This window comes from Dipodomys merriami, unplaced genomic scaffold (assembly GCF_024711535.1).
Source record: "Dipodomys merriami isolate MVZ:Mamm:240054 unplaced genomic scaffold, mDipMer1.0.p SCAF_90, whole genome shotgun sequence".
Classification (NCBI taxonomy): domain Eukaryota; kingdom Metazoa; phylum Chordata; class Mammalia; order Rodentia; family Heteromyidae; genus Dipodomys; species Dipodomys merriami.
Genome location: NW_027206513.1, coordinates 537,600 through 556,956, shown reverse-complemented (window position 1 = coordinate 556,956; position 19,357 = coordinate 537,600). Strand labels below are relative to the sequence as shown.

Here is a 19,357-nt window from a genome sequence, read left to right as displayed (position 1 = left end):
CCAGCACAAAAATAAGTAAGTGAAGCTGGGTATTGGTGGCTCACAACTGTAATCCTTGCTACTCAGGAGACTGAGATCTGAGGATCCCAATTCAAAGCCAGCCTGGGCAGGAAAGTCTGAAAGACCCTTATCTCCAATAAACTACTCAGGTAAGGCCAGAACTGGCACTGTGGCTCTGTGGCTCAAGAGGTAGAGCACTAGCCTTGAGCAAAAGGAACTCAAGGACCGAGCTCATGCCCTGAGCTCAAGCCCAGTGATCAGTGTCATAGACAGATAGACAGACAGACAGACACAGAGAGAGAGAGAGATAAAGTGACCTTACCAAGAATAACAAACTATTAAATCTGTTGAAGCCTCAATATCCATAAAAAGACAGGAGAAAGAGAAGACCATGGTAAATGACACTCCAGACTCTGTAGGTAATGAGTCTGTAATAAAATAATTAATAGGTCAAGCAAGCCCAGGACTAAGAAGGCTGCTTCTTCAACCAACACAAATCCAACACAAAAGGAAGGAGGAATTACACTCATTTCAAGAGACTCAAGAAACAGTGAATGAATTTCAATGTATAGTTCTATTTGGATTTTGATTCAAATAGGCTAAAGACTAATTGAAACAAAATAAAATTTTTAAAGAATAGATCAAGAGCAATAGAAAATTTAAACACTCATTAGATATTTTATATTAGGTATAACTGTTGATTATTTTAGCCATAATTATGAAAATATAATCAAAGTATTATTTTAAAAATATTAAAATACCTATAGAATCTCTAGAGTATTAAAATATTTATACTATCTTCTATAGTAAAACTAGAATTTGTTTTAAAGTAACCAGGAGGAGGACTAGCCTGGAGAAGTGGCTCAAGTGATAAGTTGTTAGCCTAGCAATAGCAAAGCCCTGAGTTCAAATCCCAGTACTGAAAAAAAAACTATATTTTTCTCATATTATATATGAGGAAAAATGAGAAAAATTGAAAGGGTACCAAATGAGAAAGAAAAGTACAAGGGGTGCAGATAATACGAGTCTGATCACGAGCTGGTTAAGTGTTGAAGCTGGGAAAACATTCATTATGCCGTTATTTCTACATCAGTATCATTTGTATATGTCTTAAATTTTCCATTAATAAAAAGTCAGTTGAACACAACACCTTACCTTGGCTAAAGGATCTACTTTCCATCTGTCAAATACAAACTGAGCTACCTGTTTTTTTGTTTTTTGTGGGTTTTTCTGGTTGGGCCTGGGCACTATCCCTGAGCAATTCTGCTCAAGGCAAGACTCTTCCACTTAAGCCACAGTGCCACTTCCAGTTTTCTGGTGGATTTTTTTTTTTTTAATTGGAGATAAGAGTCTCAGGGACTTTCTTGCCTGGGCTGGCTCTGAACCACAATCCTCAGATCTCAACCTCCTCAGTAGCTCCTTTTCTATCTCCCCCCCCACCCCCTTTGGCCAGTTGTGGGGCCTAAACTCTGAGTCTGGGCGCTGTCCCTCAGCCCTTCAGCTCAAGGCTAGGACTGTGCCACTTGAGCCACAGTGCCACTTCCAGCCTTTTCTGTTTATGTGGTGCTGAGGAATTGAATCCAGGGCCTCATGCATGCCAGGCAAGCCCTCTACCACTAAGCCACCTTCCCAGCCCTCCTTTTCTGTCTTTTAAAGCAAGAAAAATTTCAAATATTTTTAGCTATAGCCCACTGTAAATAATTCTTTTTATAATGCAACCAAATTTTCTCTCCCTTTGTTTCACAGCCACATATGCAATCAACCAAAAGTTACATGAAATATGCTTATACTCATTCCTATTGTTTCTTTAAAAAACAAAAACAAAAACAAAAACTGGGCTGGGAAGGTGGCTCAGTGGTAGAGTGCTTGCCTTGCATGCTTGAGGCCCTGGGTTCAATTCCTCAGCACCATATAAGCAAAAAGAAAAAAGCCGGAAGTGGTGCTGTGGCTCAAGTGGTAGAGCGCTAGCCTTGAGCTGAAGAGCTGAGAAACAGCACCCAGGCTCAGAGTTCAGGCCCACTACTGGACCCAAAAAAAAAAAAAAAACAAAACCTAAGCATAGCCAGGCACCAGTGGCTCACATCTATAATCCTAGATACTCTGCAGGATGAGATTTAAGGATTGTGATTTGAAGCCAGCTCAAGATAAAAGTCCATGAGACTTTTATCTCCAATAAATTACTAAAAAAGCCATAGTGGGTCTGTTGCTCAAGTGTTAGAGCACTACTCTTGAGCAAAAGAAGTTTAACGACAGTGCCCAAGCCCTGAGTTCAAGCGCCAGAATGAAGGAAAGGAAACAAAACAAAACAAAACAAAACAAAAAAAGCAAAACTAAGCATAGCCAGGCACCACTGGCTCACATCTATAATAATCCTACCTACTCAAAAGGCTAAGATCTGAAGATCGAGGTTCAAAACCAGTTCAGGCAGGAAAGTCCATGAGACTCTTATCTGCAATTAATCAGCAAAAAAGCCAGACACAGAGCTGTAGCTAGTGTGGTAGAGTGCTAGCCTTGGGAAAAAAGGCACAGGACAGCACCCAGGCCCAGAGGTAAAACTGTCACCAAGAATTTAAAATAAATAAATAAATAATAAAACTGATAATTATTCTCTAATTAGTTCTCCAACTAAGAAGTAGCAACTTGTAAGTCAAAGAATACTGATTTAAAAATAGCACAGGAAGGGCTGAGAATGTGGCTTAGTGGTAGAGTGCTTGCCTAGCATGCATGATGCCCTGGGTTCAATTCCTCAGTACCATATAAACAGAAAAAGCTAGAAGTAGCACTGTGGCTCAAGTGGTAGAGTGCTAGCCTGGAGCACAGATTGGCTCAGCCACAGTACCCAGGCCCTGAGTTCAAGCCCCAGGACTGGCATTAAAAAACAAAAACAAAAACACAGAAAGCCGGGTACAGGTGGCTCATGCATGTAATCCTAGTTACTCAGGAGGCTCAGATCTCAGGATCATGGTTCAGATCGCAGTTCAAAGCCAGCCCCATCAGGAAAGTCTATGAGACTCTCAAGTGGTAGAATGCTCGCCTTGAACTGAAGAGCTCAAGACAGCGCCCAAGCACAGAGTTCATGCCCCACAACCAACCCCCACGCCACCCTCCCAAAAAAAAGCACAGAAAATACACACATCTTCCAGTTAAGAAATCAGTATGCTAGCCGGGCGCTGGTGGCTCACGCCTGTAATCCTAGCTACTCAGGAGGCTGAGATCTGAGGATCGCGGTTCAAAGCCAGCCAGGGCAGGAGAGACCGTGAGACTCCTATCTCCAATAAACCACCAGAAAACCGGAAGTGGCGCTGTAGCTCAAGTGGTAGAGCGCTTGCCTTGAGCTGAAGAGCTGAGGGACAGCGCCCAGGCCCAGAGTTCAAGCCCCACGACCGACAAAAAAAAAAAAAAAAAAAAAAAAAGAAATCAGTATGCTAAGGTTAACCATTGTCTGTTACAGTAAAATAATCTTTATAGTATAAATTAAACAACTTGAGAAGAATAGGAATAAACAGAATCAGCCAGCTGCAAAGGCTCATATAGTAACTACTTAGGAGGCAAGTGGATGTCCAGAGGACTGTAGTTCAGAACTAGCCCAAGCAAAACGTTAGCAAGGGGGCTGGGAAGATGGCTCAGTGGTAGAGTGCTTGCCCTGTATGCATGAGGACCTGGGTTCAATTACTCAGCACCACAAAAGCAGAAAAAGCCAGAAGTGGTACTGTGACTCAAATGGTAGAGCGCTAGCCTTGAGCTGAAGAGCTGAGGGACAGTGCCCAGGCCCAGAGTTCAGGCCCCACAACCAACCAACCCAAAAAAAAAAAAAAGGTTAGCAAGACCAGTTTCAATCAATAACCTGAATGTGGTAGCACATACTTGTGCTCTCAGCTCCACAAGAGTAGTAAGAAGACAGAGGTCCAAAGCTGACTCCAGACCCTATTTAACTGAAACCAAAAAAGGCTGTGGACATGCATGTGCTCAGGTAGCAGAGCTCCTGACTAGAAAGCTCAAGATACTGAGTAACTCCCCCTCACCCCTACACACAGAGTCCACATAACTCTAAAACAAAAGCAGTAAGGAAAAACCAAGCCATTACAAAGCAAAACACAACTAAAGTCAGCAACTACTGGCACTGGTATATATACTCACTCACCAGAAACTTTTTTTTTTTTAAATAAAGAAAGTTGGGCATGGTGGTACATCTATAATTCCAGAACTTGGATGGATAAAGCAGAAGAGGAAGATTGAAAATTTGAATCCAGGCCAAGGTACATTCTGAAACCGGTCTTAAAACAAAAACAAAAAAAGACATTCCACTATTCTAAGAAGTCACAGAATTTTCAAATAGTGAGAGCTTTAGTCTAGCTCTTCTATTTTACTGCCAAGGAAGCAGGAATACAGTACTGTTTTTAGCACTTTGCCTACCAGGTGACATGTTCATTCTATTTCCTGAAGAAAGCAGCTGATATACACAAAATTATCTTCTCTTAACTATCTCTCAGATAAAAGGCAGCCCACAAATTATCATTACTTTGACTTTGGTAATTTTCCATTTGTATCATCCTAAAGTGGTCGTTGAAGAAGCAGTCTCCAAAAGATGGCTCGCAGATAAAAAACCTGAGCCTAGCCATAGTAATTTTCCCCAAGGGTAAATTCTGGAGCCATGCTAAGGCTAGGCCCCAGCAATGTACTTTAATAAGCTCCAGAGGACTCTGGTGCATGCCAAGTTTGAGAATTACTGCCCTCCAGTAATTTATCCCCTACCCTAGGTTCAGAGAAAGAAAATTCTAAAATCAAGACATTATTTCTTGGGAGAAGTAAAACTCACCTCATCAAATGACTTGTGGGGACGGATAACCATTTGGGATTCATAGGATCTGACCCTCACAAATTCTGGAGACTCTGGCACACTGGGATGTTGTACAGCACTGCAAGGTGGAAGGTGAAAAAACCCAAATGTAAGCCAACCAAAGCTAAGGTCAAAGAGAGGACCTAAGAAGCTGGTTCTGCTTTACAAAACAAAACAGATGGATCACTAAGATGAATATTACAAACTACGCAAGGAAAGAGAAGACAATAGACAGGGTTATTCTGAGCAAAAAACATATATGTACAACTGAATTTTTTTTTTCTTTGTCGGTCGTGGGGGCCTGAGTGTTGTCCCTCAGCTCTTCAGCTGAAGGCGAGCACTCTACCACTTGAGCCACAGCGCCACTTCTGGTTTTCTGGTGGTTTATTGGAGATAGGAGTCTCATGGTCTTTCCTGTCCGGGCTGGCTTTGAACCACGATCCTCAGATCTCAGCCTCCTGAGAGGCTAGGATTACAGGGTGAACCACCAGTTCCTGGCCAAATGAAATTTTTTTTTAAAAATTACAAACTAAGTTGTGAAAAATGAGGTAGTTCCCTTTACTATTGGCAATGTACAGCTCACTATGTAGCACTTCTTTTTAAATTAAGATCTTGTATCCTTTCAGTCTTCCTAACCAGTCACAGCCCACTTCTCTTCCAGCTGGGATGGATGGGGCAATTGGCTGCTAGAAAACCTCCCTGGAAAATTTCCAGGTGTGCTGACAATACCATAGCATATACAGTCCAATGAGTGAAAGAAAGGCACAGCTAAGGGGAACTTGGCAAGAGCCATACAACTATACATACCGAGACACCAACACCATCACATTGTTCTCTTGATCCACACTGTATCGCCGAACATAAACATAATCCCGAGAGTACATCGGATACTAAGAAATGAAGGGACAGGATTAGTGATGTGTACCACATGGACTTGATAGAAGTAAACCCACAAATAAGAATACTCACAGGGAAATGGGTTACCCAGTGAAGAACCTCAGAACCACTAACCACGTCCCTCTCAATCACCTCCAGCTTGATCACCAGAGCATCCCACTTTTTTCTATACTCTGTGTCCAGCTGCAAAAGAGAAGATTATGAAACAAGAAGATACAAAATTTAAATGCAGCCTTTTCCAGGAGCTTGGAACTTTGATTCAGAACCTTTGTGAGGAAATAGTGATCTGACCTACATATAAAAGTGTAAAAGGCATAGCTATGCTTTAAATATATATATGTAATTTTATTATTATTAAAGTATTGTACAGAGAAGTTAGAAGCCAAGCACCAATGGCTCACACCTGTAATCCTAGCTACTGAGGAGGCTGAGATCTAAGTTCAAAGCCAGCTTGGGCAGGAAAGTCCCTAAGACTTTTACATCCAATTAACTATCAAAAAGCCAAAAGTGGCAGAGTACTAGCCTTGAGCACAAAAGCTCAGGGACAGCACCCAGGTCCTGAGTTTAAGCCCCAGGACCAGCAAAAAAAAATTTTTTAAGGCAGCCAAGGAGGGGAGGTAGTAGCTCATGTATGTAACCCCAACACTCAGAGTGAGGTAAGAACATCTTAATTTCAAGCTACCTGGGTAACATAGGGTGACCTTGTGTCAAAATAAACAAGGTCTAAAAGCAAACAAAAAGAAAAAAAACACACACAGGTCTGGATATGTCGCTCTGTGGTAAAGTACTTGTCCTACATGTGCAAGACCCTGAGTTCTATCTACTACATTGAAGTAAAGGGAAAAGAAGGTAGAAGGAAGGGATGGTATCTCTATTAACTAAGGTATTGCGAAAGACAGACATATTATACACAGAAAACCAACAAAAATACAACACAAATTGACAGAAATCCAGGACCTAGGTGAAAATGCACTGGCTTATTACTAGGAGGTGTTACAATAACTTGTTAAATAGTTTGGCAAAACAAATGGAAACACCAGGAAGCAAAGTTTCTATGTAGAATTCTAGGTGGTCCTCACTCTCTTCTCACTTTCACTTTAAGCATCCTCCCACTCCAACAAATACTCAGCACCTTTACTAAATAAACACCTTCATCAGAGAAATGCTCGAAACTAAAAGAAGTTCAGGAGACATGGTAACTAAATGGAATCCTAACTGGGTTGAAGAGGAAAATTCTATAAAGGACATTACTGGGTCAACTGTTAATCTAGATCATATTGAAATGTTTAGCAAGCCAGGAGTCTGTAATCCTAGTTCATTAGGAATCTGAGGGGTTTTTGTGTCAGTTGTGGGGCTTGAACTCTGGGCCTGGGCGCTGTCCCTCAGCTCTTCAGCTCAAGGCTAACACTCTACCACTTGAGCCACAGCACCACTTCTGGTTTTCTGAGTGGCTTATTGGAGTCTCACAGACTTTCTTGCCCAGACTGGCTTTGAACCGCAATCCTCAGATCTCAACCTCCTGAGTAGCTAGGATTACAGGCATGTGCCACCTGTGCCCAGCTGGAGAATCAGTTTGAAGCCAGTCTGGGCAGAAAAATTGGCAAGATTCCATCTCCAAAACAAGCAAGAAAAATACAAGCTAGAGGGGCTGGCAAGGTGGCTCAGTGGTAGAGTGCTTGCCTTGCATGTATGAGGCCTTGGGTTCAATTCCTCAGCACCACATAAGCAAAAAGAAAAAAGCTGGAAGTGGCGCTGTGGCTCAAGTGGTAGAGTGCTAGCCTTGAGCTGAAGAGCTGAGGGACAGCTCCCAGGTCCAGAGTTTAGGCCCCACGACCGGACCCAAAAAAATTAAAAAAATAAAAAAAAAATACAAGCTAGAGACATGTCTTAAGTAGTAGAACACTAGCCATGATAGATGAAACCATAAGTTCAAAGGCTAATGCTGACACACATACAAAGAAACACAAAAAAAAAAATTATGCACAGTTTTAAGAAATATACATTGGGGGATTTAAGAATAAATGACTATGCTTTCTGTAAGCTGCCCTTGAATTGTTCAGGGGAAAAACAGACTTATAAATATATTAAAGCATTAGAATCTTTCAATTTGATCTTCTCAATAGCTGGAAGTGGGAGATGGTAGGCAGAATATCTCATCCTCACAGAACAGATAAAAAAAAAAATCTAAGTCAAATGTTTACCCAAAGCTGATCACTAGTGGCTCATCCTTGTAATCCTAACTACTTAGGAGGCTGAGATCTAAGGTTTGAGGTTCAAAGCCAGCTCAGGTAGACTCTCATCTCCAATTAATTGCTCAAAAAACAGAAGTGGAGCTATGGCTCAAAGTGGTACAGTGGTAGCCTTGAGCAAATGAGTTCAGAGACAGTGCCCAGGTCCTGAGTTCAAGCCTTACAATGTGGCGAGGGGGGGGAGGTGGTGGTGGTAATTACTTAGATGCTATGTGCTCTGAGTAAGAAATAAAAACATGTGGACAATGGTGACTGATGTACTAGGAAGCTATAAATATGGAGAGGAAAAATTAACTTACCTGAACATTGAAGAACTGCCGAGGTGTCACATCTGTATAGGTTCCAAAAACTAGAATAACAAGAAAGAATAAGAGACACTTGCCTTTTGACTCTAGATGTTAAGAGGGTGACAAACTAGAAAATCATGCTCGGACAGAAAAGCAAGATTAACATTACTTCTAGCCAGAGAGTCACTGAGAAACTTATCATCTGGGATAGAAAAATAAAAATAAATAAATAAAAACATGACAAACCAAGTACTTAATGGCTCACATCTATTATTAACATTAGCTATGATGGGCTGGGAAGGTGGTTCAGTGGTAGAGCGCTTGCCTTGCATGCCAGAGGCCCTGGGTTCGATTCCTCAGCACCACATAAGCAAAAAGAAAAAAGCCGGAAGTGGCGCTGTGGCTCAAGTGGTAGAGCACTAGCCTTGAGCTGAAGAGCTGAGGGACAGCGCCCAGGCCCAGAGTTCAGGTCCCAAGACCAGACCCCCAAAAAAAAATTAGCTATGAGAATTTAGGTTCAAAGCTAACCTGGACAGACAAATCAGAGCCTTTTATCTCAAGTTAAAATTGGAGGTATGGGGCTGTGAAGGTGGCTCAGTGGTAGAGTGCTTGCCTTGCATGCTTGAGGCCCTGGGTTCAATTCCTCAGCACCACATAAGCAAAAAGAAAAAAAAAAGCTGGAAGTGGCGCTGTGGCTCAAGTGATACAGCGCTAGCCTTGAGCTGAAGAGCTGAGGGACAGCACCCAGGCCCAGAGTTCAGGCCCCCCGACCAGACCCAAACAAACAAACAAATAAATAAAATTGGAGGTATGGCTCAAGTGGTAGAGTGCTAGCCATGAGTAAAAAAGCCAACAAAGCCAAAAAAGCCAGTGGCTTGTAGCTGTAATCCTAGCTAGTCAAGAGGTTGAGATCTGATGACTGAGGTTCAAAGCCAGCCCATGTAGGACAAGTCTGTGAGACTCTTATCTCCAAGTAATCACCAAAAACCTGGACATGGAGCTGTGGCTCAAAGGGTAGACTACTAGCTTTGAGCAAAAAAAGCTCAGGGACACTGACCAGGCCAAGTTCAAGCCACAGTAACAGCACACACACACAATTTTTTCCCCCTGAGAAATGGACAGAACCAAACAGTTTCAGGAATTATGAGAAACAGAAGTGCTCATCATCAGCCATGGAACACACATAAAAGGCAAGCAAACTTGGCTCACCTCGGTACTGGTAAAGGTGGGTGCCTATAATTGGGCGCCGCCACAGTTTAAAATGTTTTTTATCCATCACCATTTCCCATGGTTCCTCTTTGTCCTTTAAATCTTCATTCCCTTCTGTTTGGGATTTTGATTCTGGAGGGTGATGCTCGACTCCAGAGCTCTGAAATATGCTTGACATTTCCTCCAACCGTTTCATTTCATTAATGGATCTAGAAAGACAAAAACAGGCATGGTATAGGCAATTAGTCATTCCTATGGAATGAGATGTCCACCCAAAGACCTGCAAACAATGTCGTTTTAAGAGAGAATATATTGTGTTAAGTGAAAACTCAGTTTCCAAGTTTGAATCCTAATCCAACACACATTGAACTGAGCATTACTGAGGATTGAACTCAATGCTAGGCGTGTGCTAGGCAAGCTCTCCACCAATTAAGCCACACACAGCTCCAACACTAATTAATTAAAGTAAATTACCTGAGAGACAAAGGACAAAGGAGGAACCAGTGCAACAGTGATACTCACAAAACAATATGTTGGAAATGATCTGTACAACTGGGGGAGGGGAAGTTGGGGGGAGGGAAAGTAGGAAAAAAATTAGGGAGGGGGTAACAAGTTGGACAAAGAAAATGTACTCACTACCTTACTTACGTAACTATAACCCCTCTGGTATATCACCTTGACAATAAAAAAATAAAAATAAATAACTCAACTAATCTCCATTTGTTCCTCCTCCTCCTCCTCCTCCTCCTCCTCCTTCTCCTCCTCTTCCTTCTCTTCTTTTTCTTCTCTTCTACCTTTTCCCCTCTCCCTCCTCTTACTCCTCCTTTTGGGCCAGGACCAAAGTTTGAACTCATGGCCTTATTCTTGCTTAGTTTGCTTGCTCATAGCTAGTGTTCCACCATTTGAACTACACCTCTAGCTCTGCTTTTTGCTCACTAATTGGAGAGTCTAAGGATTACACTCTAATTAGAGTCTAAGGATTTTTCTGCTCAGGCTGGCTTCAAATGAAGATCCTCAGATCTCAGCCTTCTTAGTAGTCAGGATTACAGGCATGAGCCATCAGCACCTGAAATCATTTTTAAATCTGTAAAATCTCAAATGATCATGTGCCTTTTTCCTTTTCTTCTATTAATGTAACATATTAGATTCAGTTTGTTTGGATTACATAAAGTTCTAAAACATGCAAAATAATACTATGTATCATACTTTGTATTATATCTAATGTATGTATAAAGACATAGGGATGATATGAGCAAATTGAGATAATGGTTGCATTTAGGAAAGAAAAAAATCATAAAGAGTACGGGGGGGGGGGGGAGATAGGAAGGGATGGGAAAGAGAAACAAAGGGAGGAGCAACAATGCTCGATAAGAATTGTACTCATTATCTTACCCGTGTAATTGTAACCCCTCTGTACAGTATTTTCACAATAAAAAAATACAGTAAAACATGAAAAAAAAGAGTAAAGAGGAAAATTTTTATTTCTTAAATATAACTGTATTTGTAACATTCACTTTATTCTTAAAAGTTTTTAATGCTGGTAGTCGTGACTCACACCTATAATCCTGGCTTATATCAGGAGGCTAAGATATGAGGATCACAATTCAAAGCAAGCTACGGCAGTAAAACCCATGAGATGTTCCTCTCTATCAAAAAAGCCTAGAGTTTCAAGTGGTAGAGCACTAGCCTTGAGCACAAAAGCTCAGGGACAGTACTTAGGCCCCAGGATCAGCACCACCAAAAAAAAAAAAAAAAAGGAACACACACACACAAACAACAAAAAAACATGGCTTGCATTTACTAACACACTGAAATGTCCTTCTTCTCTCAACTTTCAAAACCACATATAAGAGAAATAACAAAATGATACAGGATGACCCATTGTAACAATGAGATGTACAAGACACTATGTTGAAAACAAACTTTACAACTGGCTCAGGGAGGGGGGCGGAGGGGAGGGATGGTAGGGAAAAACAAAGGAGGAGGCAACAATGCTTGATAGGAAATGGACTCATTACATTTTTTTAAAAACATATATAAAAGCACTACACACTGGTGGCTCATGCCTGTAATCCTAGCTACTCAGGAGGCTGAGATCTGAGGATTGCAGCTCAAAGCCAGCCCAGACAGAAAAGGCCTTGAGACTCTCTCATCTTCAATTAGCCACCAGAAAACCAGCAGTGGAGCTGTGGCTTAAAGTGGTAGATTGCTAGCCTTGAGCACAAAAGCTCAGGGGCAGCACTCAGGCCCTGAGTTCAAGCACCATGGCTGACATACACACATACACACATACACACACATACATACATACATACATCTATACATGCATACATACATAAAGTACATACACACCAAAAGGTAACTTTTAAGCAGTTAAATATTTGCATTTATTTTGCATGTGTATGAATCTCTGTGCCATTCCTGGAGCTTGCATTCAAAGCCTAGACACTGTCCCTAAGCTTTTTCGCTCAAGAACAGCGCTCTACCACTGGAGCCATACCTCATTTCTATCTTTTTGGTGGTTAATTGGAGATAAAGAGTCTCGTGGACTTTCCTGATCTGGCTAGCTTCAAACCAAGATCCTCAAGATATCAGCCTCCTGAATAGCTAGGATTACAAGTATGAACCAGCAATGCCTGGCTACATTTATTTTTAATCCCACATAGAAACATATATATACACATGTACATATGTATATACATAAATGTATGTAATACATATTATATATAATATATGGGTGTAGTGGCTCAAACACATTATCTTAGCTACTTAGAAGGTAGAGATCTGAAGATCATAGTTCAAGGCAAGCTGGGGGGGGCGGGGGAGAGAAGCGTAAGACTCTATAGCAACATATCTCAACCAATGTGGGGCCTGATGGTACATACTTGTCATCCCAGCAACAAGACTGAAGTCCAGGCTAACGCAGGCATAAAGCTGGACCCTATCTTGAAAACAGCCAACAGAGAGTGGCTCATATGTAAAGAACATCTACTAATAAGTGCAAGGCCCTGAATTAAAACCCCAGGTGCCATCCAATACACACATATGTGTGTGTGTGTGTGTGTGTGTGAGATATACATATACTTATATATGTATACAGGTGATACACTTCTTATACCATTTGCCTTCCTTGCTAAATTATGAATTGCCTAATGATCCAGAATGACTTTCTTTTTTTCAGACAGGGTTTCCTGAATGCTGAAATTACTACAGTGGCATATACTACCCACCAGATCACCTCTTCCTTAATTGTGACTCCAGCTCCTAGTTTGTGTCTAGTAAACAGTACTCAACAAATATTTATTGAAAAAATTGAGCAAATAAAACAATTACATAAATATATTGCTGAAAAGGACAAAAATTCATTGAAGCATGGTGACCCACATCTGCAATTTCACTGTTTATGTGGTTGAGGTGAGAGGATAATAAATTTGGAACCAACCTGAGCTAACCAGTAGTTCTAGGGTAGCTTGGTCTAAATAGCAAGACTCTGTCTCAATCTAAATTAGTAAATGAGCAAAAAACTTCAGAGCAACCAGAAATTATGGAGAGTCTAGTCTGTTACCAACTAGCTGTGTGATTTTAACATAAGGCATTTACCTTAAATGAGGACAATATTTCTGGAAAGTTCCTGCTACAGAATGTCTACTTACTGAATTTTACACTTTGGACTTAGATCAAAATATCTATCAAAAGAAGTATTTATTATTTTGCCTGGAATCAAAATCATTTTGATTTTGTAGCTGAAATCCCTTCCTAGTGGGCAAAGGTGGATGCAGCAGACCCCTCCCAATATTGCAGTAAAGTCCAGCACCTATTTTTCAATGAAGTTAGAACTTGCAGGAAGGGTTCTGAATTTTAAATTTGAGGAAATAATACAAAGGCACATAGATTTTTTTTTTTGGGGGGGTGGAGGTCTTGCTCAGGTTTCTTGATCATGGATGGTGTTCTACAACTTGAGTCACACTTCCAATCTGACATTTTTGCTGGATATAGATTCTCAAAGTTTTCTGCCTGGTCTGACTTTGAATCTCAATCTTCTAGGTCTCAGTATCCTGAGTAGCTAGGATTAAAGGCATAGACCACCAGCTAAAACACAGAATCTTTTGGAGATTACTGTCAATGACTTTGGAGGAATTAAGTCCAGCAGACGACTGGGGACATGGCTCAGCAGCACAGCTCTGCCTAGCAAACATAATGCCTGACACAGACACACACAGACACACACACACACAAAATACTAGCTATGCTGCTGTAAGTAGATTATTCCTTGGTTGTTCTCTTGGCCAGCCTGGCCTTCTTATCAATGCTCTGAATGACATCACCAACAAGAAATTAGCTGAGTTACTTTTTCTGGGTCAAGAAAATCAAGATTAGTTTTAGCCGGGCACCGGTGGCTCACACCTGTAATCCTAGCTACTCAGAAGGCTGAGATCTGAGGATCACGGTTCAAATTGGGCTGGCTCTGAACTGCAGGAAAGTCTTGTGAGACTCTTATCTCCAATAAACCACTAGAAAACCAGAAATGGTGCTGTGGCTCAAGCGGCAGAGCGCTCGCCTGCTGAAGTGCACAGGGACAGCGCCCAAGCCCAGAGTTCAAGCCCCATGACCGACCAAAAAAAAAAAAAAAATCAAGATTAGTTTTATTATTTGTAACCTAGAACCTTTACCAGTACAATTTATAATGATGTCCTGATGCAAACTGTTTCACCATTTTTTTTTTTTTAATTTTTTTTTATTGTAGAGATACTATACAGAGGGTTACAGTTACATGAGTGAGGTAATGAGTACACTTCCACTTCCTCTTGAACATTGTTACCCCCTCCATTGTTTTCCCCCTACCATCCCCTCCCTCCCTCCCTTCCCCAAGGTTCTTTTTTTTTTTTTTTTTTTTTTTTGATCGTGATTAAGTGATTACTTAATTTCCGGAAATTCACAGTATTGTGGAATAATGATGCTCATTTAAAGTCACAAGTTCATTCTAACTTTCCTGGAGCAAATTGTCTATCACAGTCTGTAATATATAACGGTGCTCATATGTTATATACCATATGTTTCACCATTTTTTAAATTTAAATTAAAAGTTGGAAAATAAGACTAAGGCTGGCCCAACAAATATCTAAGTACAGAAATACTGAAGGAACCTTACTTGACAAGCAATTAGATCTTACAGAACAGAAAGCAAAAGCAAAAAAACCTACACATTGTCTTGGGTAGCATCAATTAATACTACTTTTGCAGGGTGCAGGTGGCTTACGCCTGTAATCCTAGCTATCGAGGATCCTCAGGATCCTCAGGAAATCTGAGGATTACAGTTCAACACCAGCCTGGGCAGGAAAATCTGTGAGACTTTTATCTCCAATTAACCACCAGAACACCAGAAGTGGCACTACAGCTCAAATGAAGAGCTGAGGAACAGTGCCCAGGCCCAGAGTTCAAGCCCTACTACCAACAACAACAACAAAAACTATTTTTAAGGACTAATACAGAACACTTCATAATTAAGCAACACTGATGAAGGTCTTTCTTACTAAATAATGAAGAAGGGGTAGGACTCTGTTTCCCCCAGTAAAAGATCAGGAGCTTATAAAAGAATCATGGGGGGCTGAAAATGTTACCTAATAGTATAGTGCTTGCCTTGCATGCATGAGGTCCTGGGTTCAATTCCTCAGTACCACATAAGCAGAAAAAGCTGGAAGTGGTGCTGTGGCTCAAGTGGTAGAGCACTAGCCTTGAGCTGAAGAGCTGAGGGACAGTGTCCAGGCCCAGAGTTCAAGCCCCATGACCAACAACAAAAAAAAAGCCAGAGTGGTACTGTGGCTCAAGTGGTAGAGTGCCAGCCAGCCTTGAGCAAAAGAAGTTCAGGGACAGTGACCAGGCCCCTATGTTCAAGCACCAGGACTGGTGGGAAAAAAAATCATGGTTTAAAAGGTCCTAAGAAACTAACAATTATAGGCAAAAAAAAAAATTTTTTTTTAATTTTTGAGATAGGTTTTGCTGACACTTAACTCCTAGGCTCAAGCCATCATACTTAGTTTCAGCATACCCTCCCTCCAAGCTGGAGCAACATACATGCATAACCATGTCCAGCTGACATTCTTTGAATAGCACAACATGAAGGCTGAAGCTAGACTTCCTCATGAAAATGTAAATTATCAATACAGCAATTTTGTCCCAAGAGTTAAGAGTCCTTGAAGAATCTTCATTTCCATACACTAAATAACAGACAATACACCAAACACAAATGCTATCAAACATACTACATAGATACATCTGTCTCTTTAGCCTACTATGCTGAATCTTGTTTGGACAGGATCAGTGTCATATCTAAGAGACTTAGTTAATAATAGAAAAGGACAGAAGAGATTATTCCCAAAATAGTAACAAAGTCATAGTAAAGGGGTGGAGGAAAGATAGCCTGGGCTTCCCTTTCTCCAAACAGAAACTTATTTCAATATTTGAGAAAGGCTAAAGACACAATGAAACACAGTAAACAAGTCATTCTCATCCTAAAAAGAACTCACTTTCAGTCTACTAAAAATCTATTCCCCTTTCCTAATGAGCCTTTGTTTTTCCTATTTCCCTGTCTTGTTAAATTACTTTACCTCATTTACCAGCCAGAAATCTTGGCAGTCACCACAGTCCTCTAGATTCACATGCATGGTTCCCTCTCTTCCTTGAACATAACTGCCTCTAGTTATGATATAAGGACATATGGCCTTCTGCTAAGGGTCATCTGGATTATCCAAGACCTAGCTGTTCCAATCAATAATAATAAACCTTTGTTTCTCCTAAACACACACACACACACACACACACCATAACCCCTAACTCAGCCAGAGACACACACACACACACACACACACACACACACAAACACACACACACCATAACCCCTAACTCAGCCAGAGAGAGACACACACACACACACACACACACACACACACACACACACACACACACACACACACACACACACACACACACACACACACACACACACACACACACACACACACACACACACACACACACACACACACACACACACACACACACCATAACCCCTAACTCCCTAACTCAGCCAGAGACCTGCCCTCTTCATGGAGTGTGAGACAAGGCTCCAAAATGATTGTGACGAAGCTATCCCTGCAATTAGGAAATTCAACACTTAGATAACTGCCTCATCTCACGAAAGTCCTATTCAAATTCCAAAGTACTATCAAAGCTTTTAAAATTTAGGACTCGGGCTGGGAAGGTGGCTCAGTGGTAGAGCACTTGCCTTGCATGCCTGAGGCCCTGGGTTCCATTCCTCAGCACCACATAAGCAAAAAAAGAAAAAAGCCGGAAGTGGTGCTGTGGCTCAAGTGGTAGAGTGCTAGCCTTGAGCTGAAGAGCTGAGGGACAGCGCCCAGGCCCAGAATACAGGCCCCACGACCCCCCCCCCAAAATAAATAAAATAAAATAAAATTTAGGACTCATTTTGAAATAAGATATAAACTAGTTCATGGCAGCTTTGGGGTAACCAGTTAGTGGTAAAATAAGACAATCAAAAAACTGAGGTCCCTTTAATGTTGTTCTAAAAAAAAGTGCCTTTATGTCAAATGCATTTTCCATTGACCATTTATCTAGTTAATAACATACTGAAAAGTTTAGCATATTGTGACAGAAATAGGACATGGCCAGCTTTTCCTTATTAAGCTTTACTGGCACTTATTTACTCAAATGTCTAGAGCAATGAACTGTAACTTTTTAAAAAAATGAGGATGTTAATGGAACATTTTCTCCTAGATTTTTGTATTTCTTAATATCCTTCCTCTTTTTGTTCCTGTAATTTTTTTTTTTACTGCTCCAAAGCAATAAAAAAAATTACTTCTGTATTTTTCCAGTGGATTTGTTCTAGGTTTACAGAATGCCAGCTAACATCAAAAATAGAGAGCAAAGTTATTTTGTTTGTTTATTTGAAGCCAAATGGCTACGACTACTAGAGCAAGTATTTAAAAGATCTGATTTCTGCAGCTGGCCCAAGCAGTGAATCAAAATCACTTGCTAAAGTTACTTCTCTGCTTAAGATTAGTATGATCTTACTCAGTAGCATGTTCGTAAGCTCCAAAAGATAGATAACAAGATTCTTTTTCATTCTGAATAGAAACACAAATAACATTTAAAAAATAAAAACCTACATGGTCCAGATGTAGTAGAACAGATATGAGGAGTTAGGCCAAAACATCACCAGTTAAGTGTCCAGCTGGTACTGGGTTACTTACCAGGTGGTGATTAGCTTGGACTAGGATATATAGTGAGACCCTGCCTTCAAAGAAAAGAAAAAGGAGAAAGAAAAATATATGCTGCTTTCCCTATTTTTTCCCTATTAAACCAAAACATAGTAACACTATGAGAATTAGTTTATATTGGACAAATTGATACAGAAACCACACAGATGAGCCAAAGGCTGTGATTTTTAGGGGCCATGGGACAATCATATTCTTCCAACAACCATGAAAGAAATGTGCTTGACCTGAGACACAACTGTGCTCTATTCTGGAAACTACCCAAAACTCTCACTAAAACAAATAAAATCTTATACAGCAAGCTAGCTGTAATCGCCCCAGCAATATATATATATATACAGTATATATATACAGTAAATATATACAGTATCTTACATTGGCTTACTTACTAAAGTAACAAACCTTAAAAAAAAGGGGGGGGGGCTGGGAAGGTGGCTCAGTGGTACAGTGCTTGCTTTGCAAGAATGAGGCCCTGGGTTCGATTCCTCAGCACCACATAAAACAAAAAGAAAAAAGCCGGAAGTGGCGCTGTGGCTCAAGTGGTAGAGCGCTAGCCTTGAGCTGAAGAGCTGAGGGACAGTGCCCAGGCCCAGAGTTTAGGCCCCACGACCGGACCAAAAAAAAAAAAAAAGTCAAATCTTAAAAACACATGAAAAAAATAAGGAGGCTGAGATCTGAGGTCCAAAGCCAGCCCAGGCAGGAAATTCCGTAAGACTCTGATCTCTAATTAACCACCAGAAAACCACAAGTAACACTGTGGCTCAAGTGGTAGAGCACTGGCCTTGAACTGAAGAGCTCAGGGACAGCATCGAGGCCCAGTGTTCAAGCCCCACGCCCGACTGGGGAGGTGGGGGGGTGCAGATGAAAAGGTGAATTCAAGCATGAACTGGACAATAAGAATCAAAAACTATCAAAAGGCTGGTTAAAAGCATTTGTGCCAGATGTCTGTAGGCACCAGTGGCTCATACATCTTATAATCCAAACTACTCAGGAGACTTGAGGTCTAAGGATCATGTTTCATAACCAGTCTGGGTAGACAAATCCAAGAGACTCGTTAACCAGTACACCAAAAACAAAAAACAAAACAAAAAAAAGCAGCAGCAGCATTGTGATTTCAAGGCATACCCACCGGATGACCCTGGGCTCAATTTCCATCCCATCCCATACATATTCTAAATGGAATACTTTCATCTAAACTCCTGAAAATTTTTTTTTATTTTTTATTGTCAGCCATGGGGCTTGAACTCAGAGCCTAGGCACTGTCCTTGAGCTTTTTCTTTTTGCTCAAAACTGGGGCTCTACAACTTTAAGCCACAGAAACACTTCTGATTTGCTGGTAGTTAGCGGGAGATAACAATCTCATGGATTTTCCTGCCTGGGCTGGCTTCTAACTGTGATCCTCAGATTTCAGCCTCCTGAGTAGCTAGGATTACAGTCATGAGACACCAGAAACTGGCAATCTTCCATTTTTAACTCCTGAAATTCCAAAGATCCTACTCAGGCAGTGTTTCAACCACACCAAGTCTCAAAGACAGATCACACAGAAGGAAACTGAAGACTACCCAGCTTGGACACCAACTGGTGGGA

General features: G+C 41.0%; 1 protein-coding gene across 1 annotated transcript in view; it reads right to left on the bottom strand.

Moving 5' to 3' along the window:
* The window catches only part of Stard7 (StAR related lipid transfer domain containing 7), a 31,172-nt gene that overhangs the window by 9,760 nt on the left and 2,055 nt on the right, over positions 1 to 19,357 (bottom strand). Inside the window, exons 2-6 of the mRNA XM_070013261.1 lie at positions 9,480 to 9,688; positions 8,283 to 8,332; positions 5,807 to 5,917; positions 5,645 to 5,727; positions 4,817 to 4,916 (exon numbers count right to left, since the gene is read on the bottom strand). Of these exons, the coding sequence (XP_069869362.1) occupies positions 4,817 to 4,916; positions 5,645 to 5,727; positions 5,807 to 5,917; positions 8,283 to 8,332; positions 9,480 to 9,688 (553 nt within the window). The remainder of the gene's footprint in view (positions 1 to 4,816; positions 4,917 to 5,644; positions 5,728 to 5,806; positions 5,918 to 8,282; positions 8,333 to 9,479; positions 9,689 to 19,357) is intronic.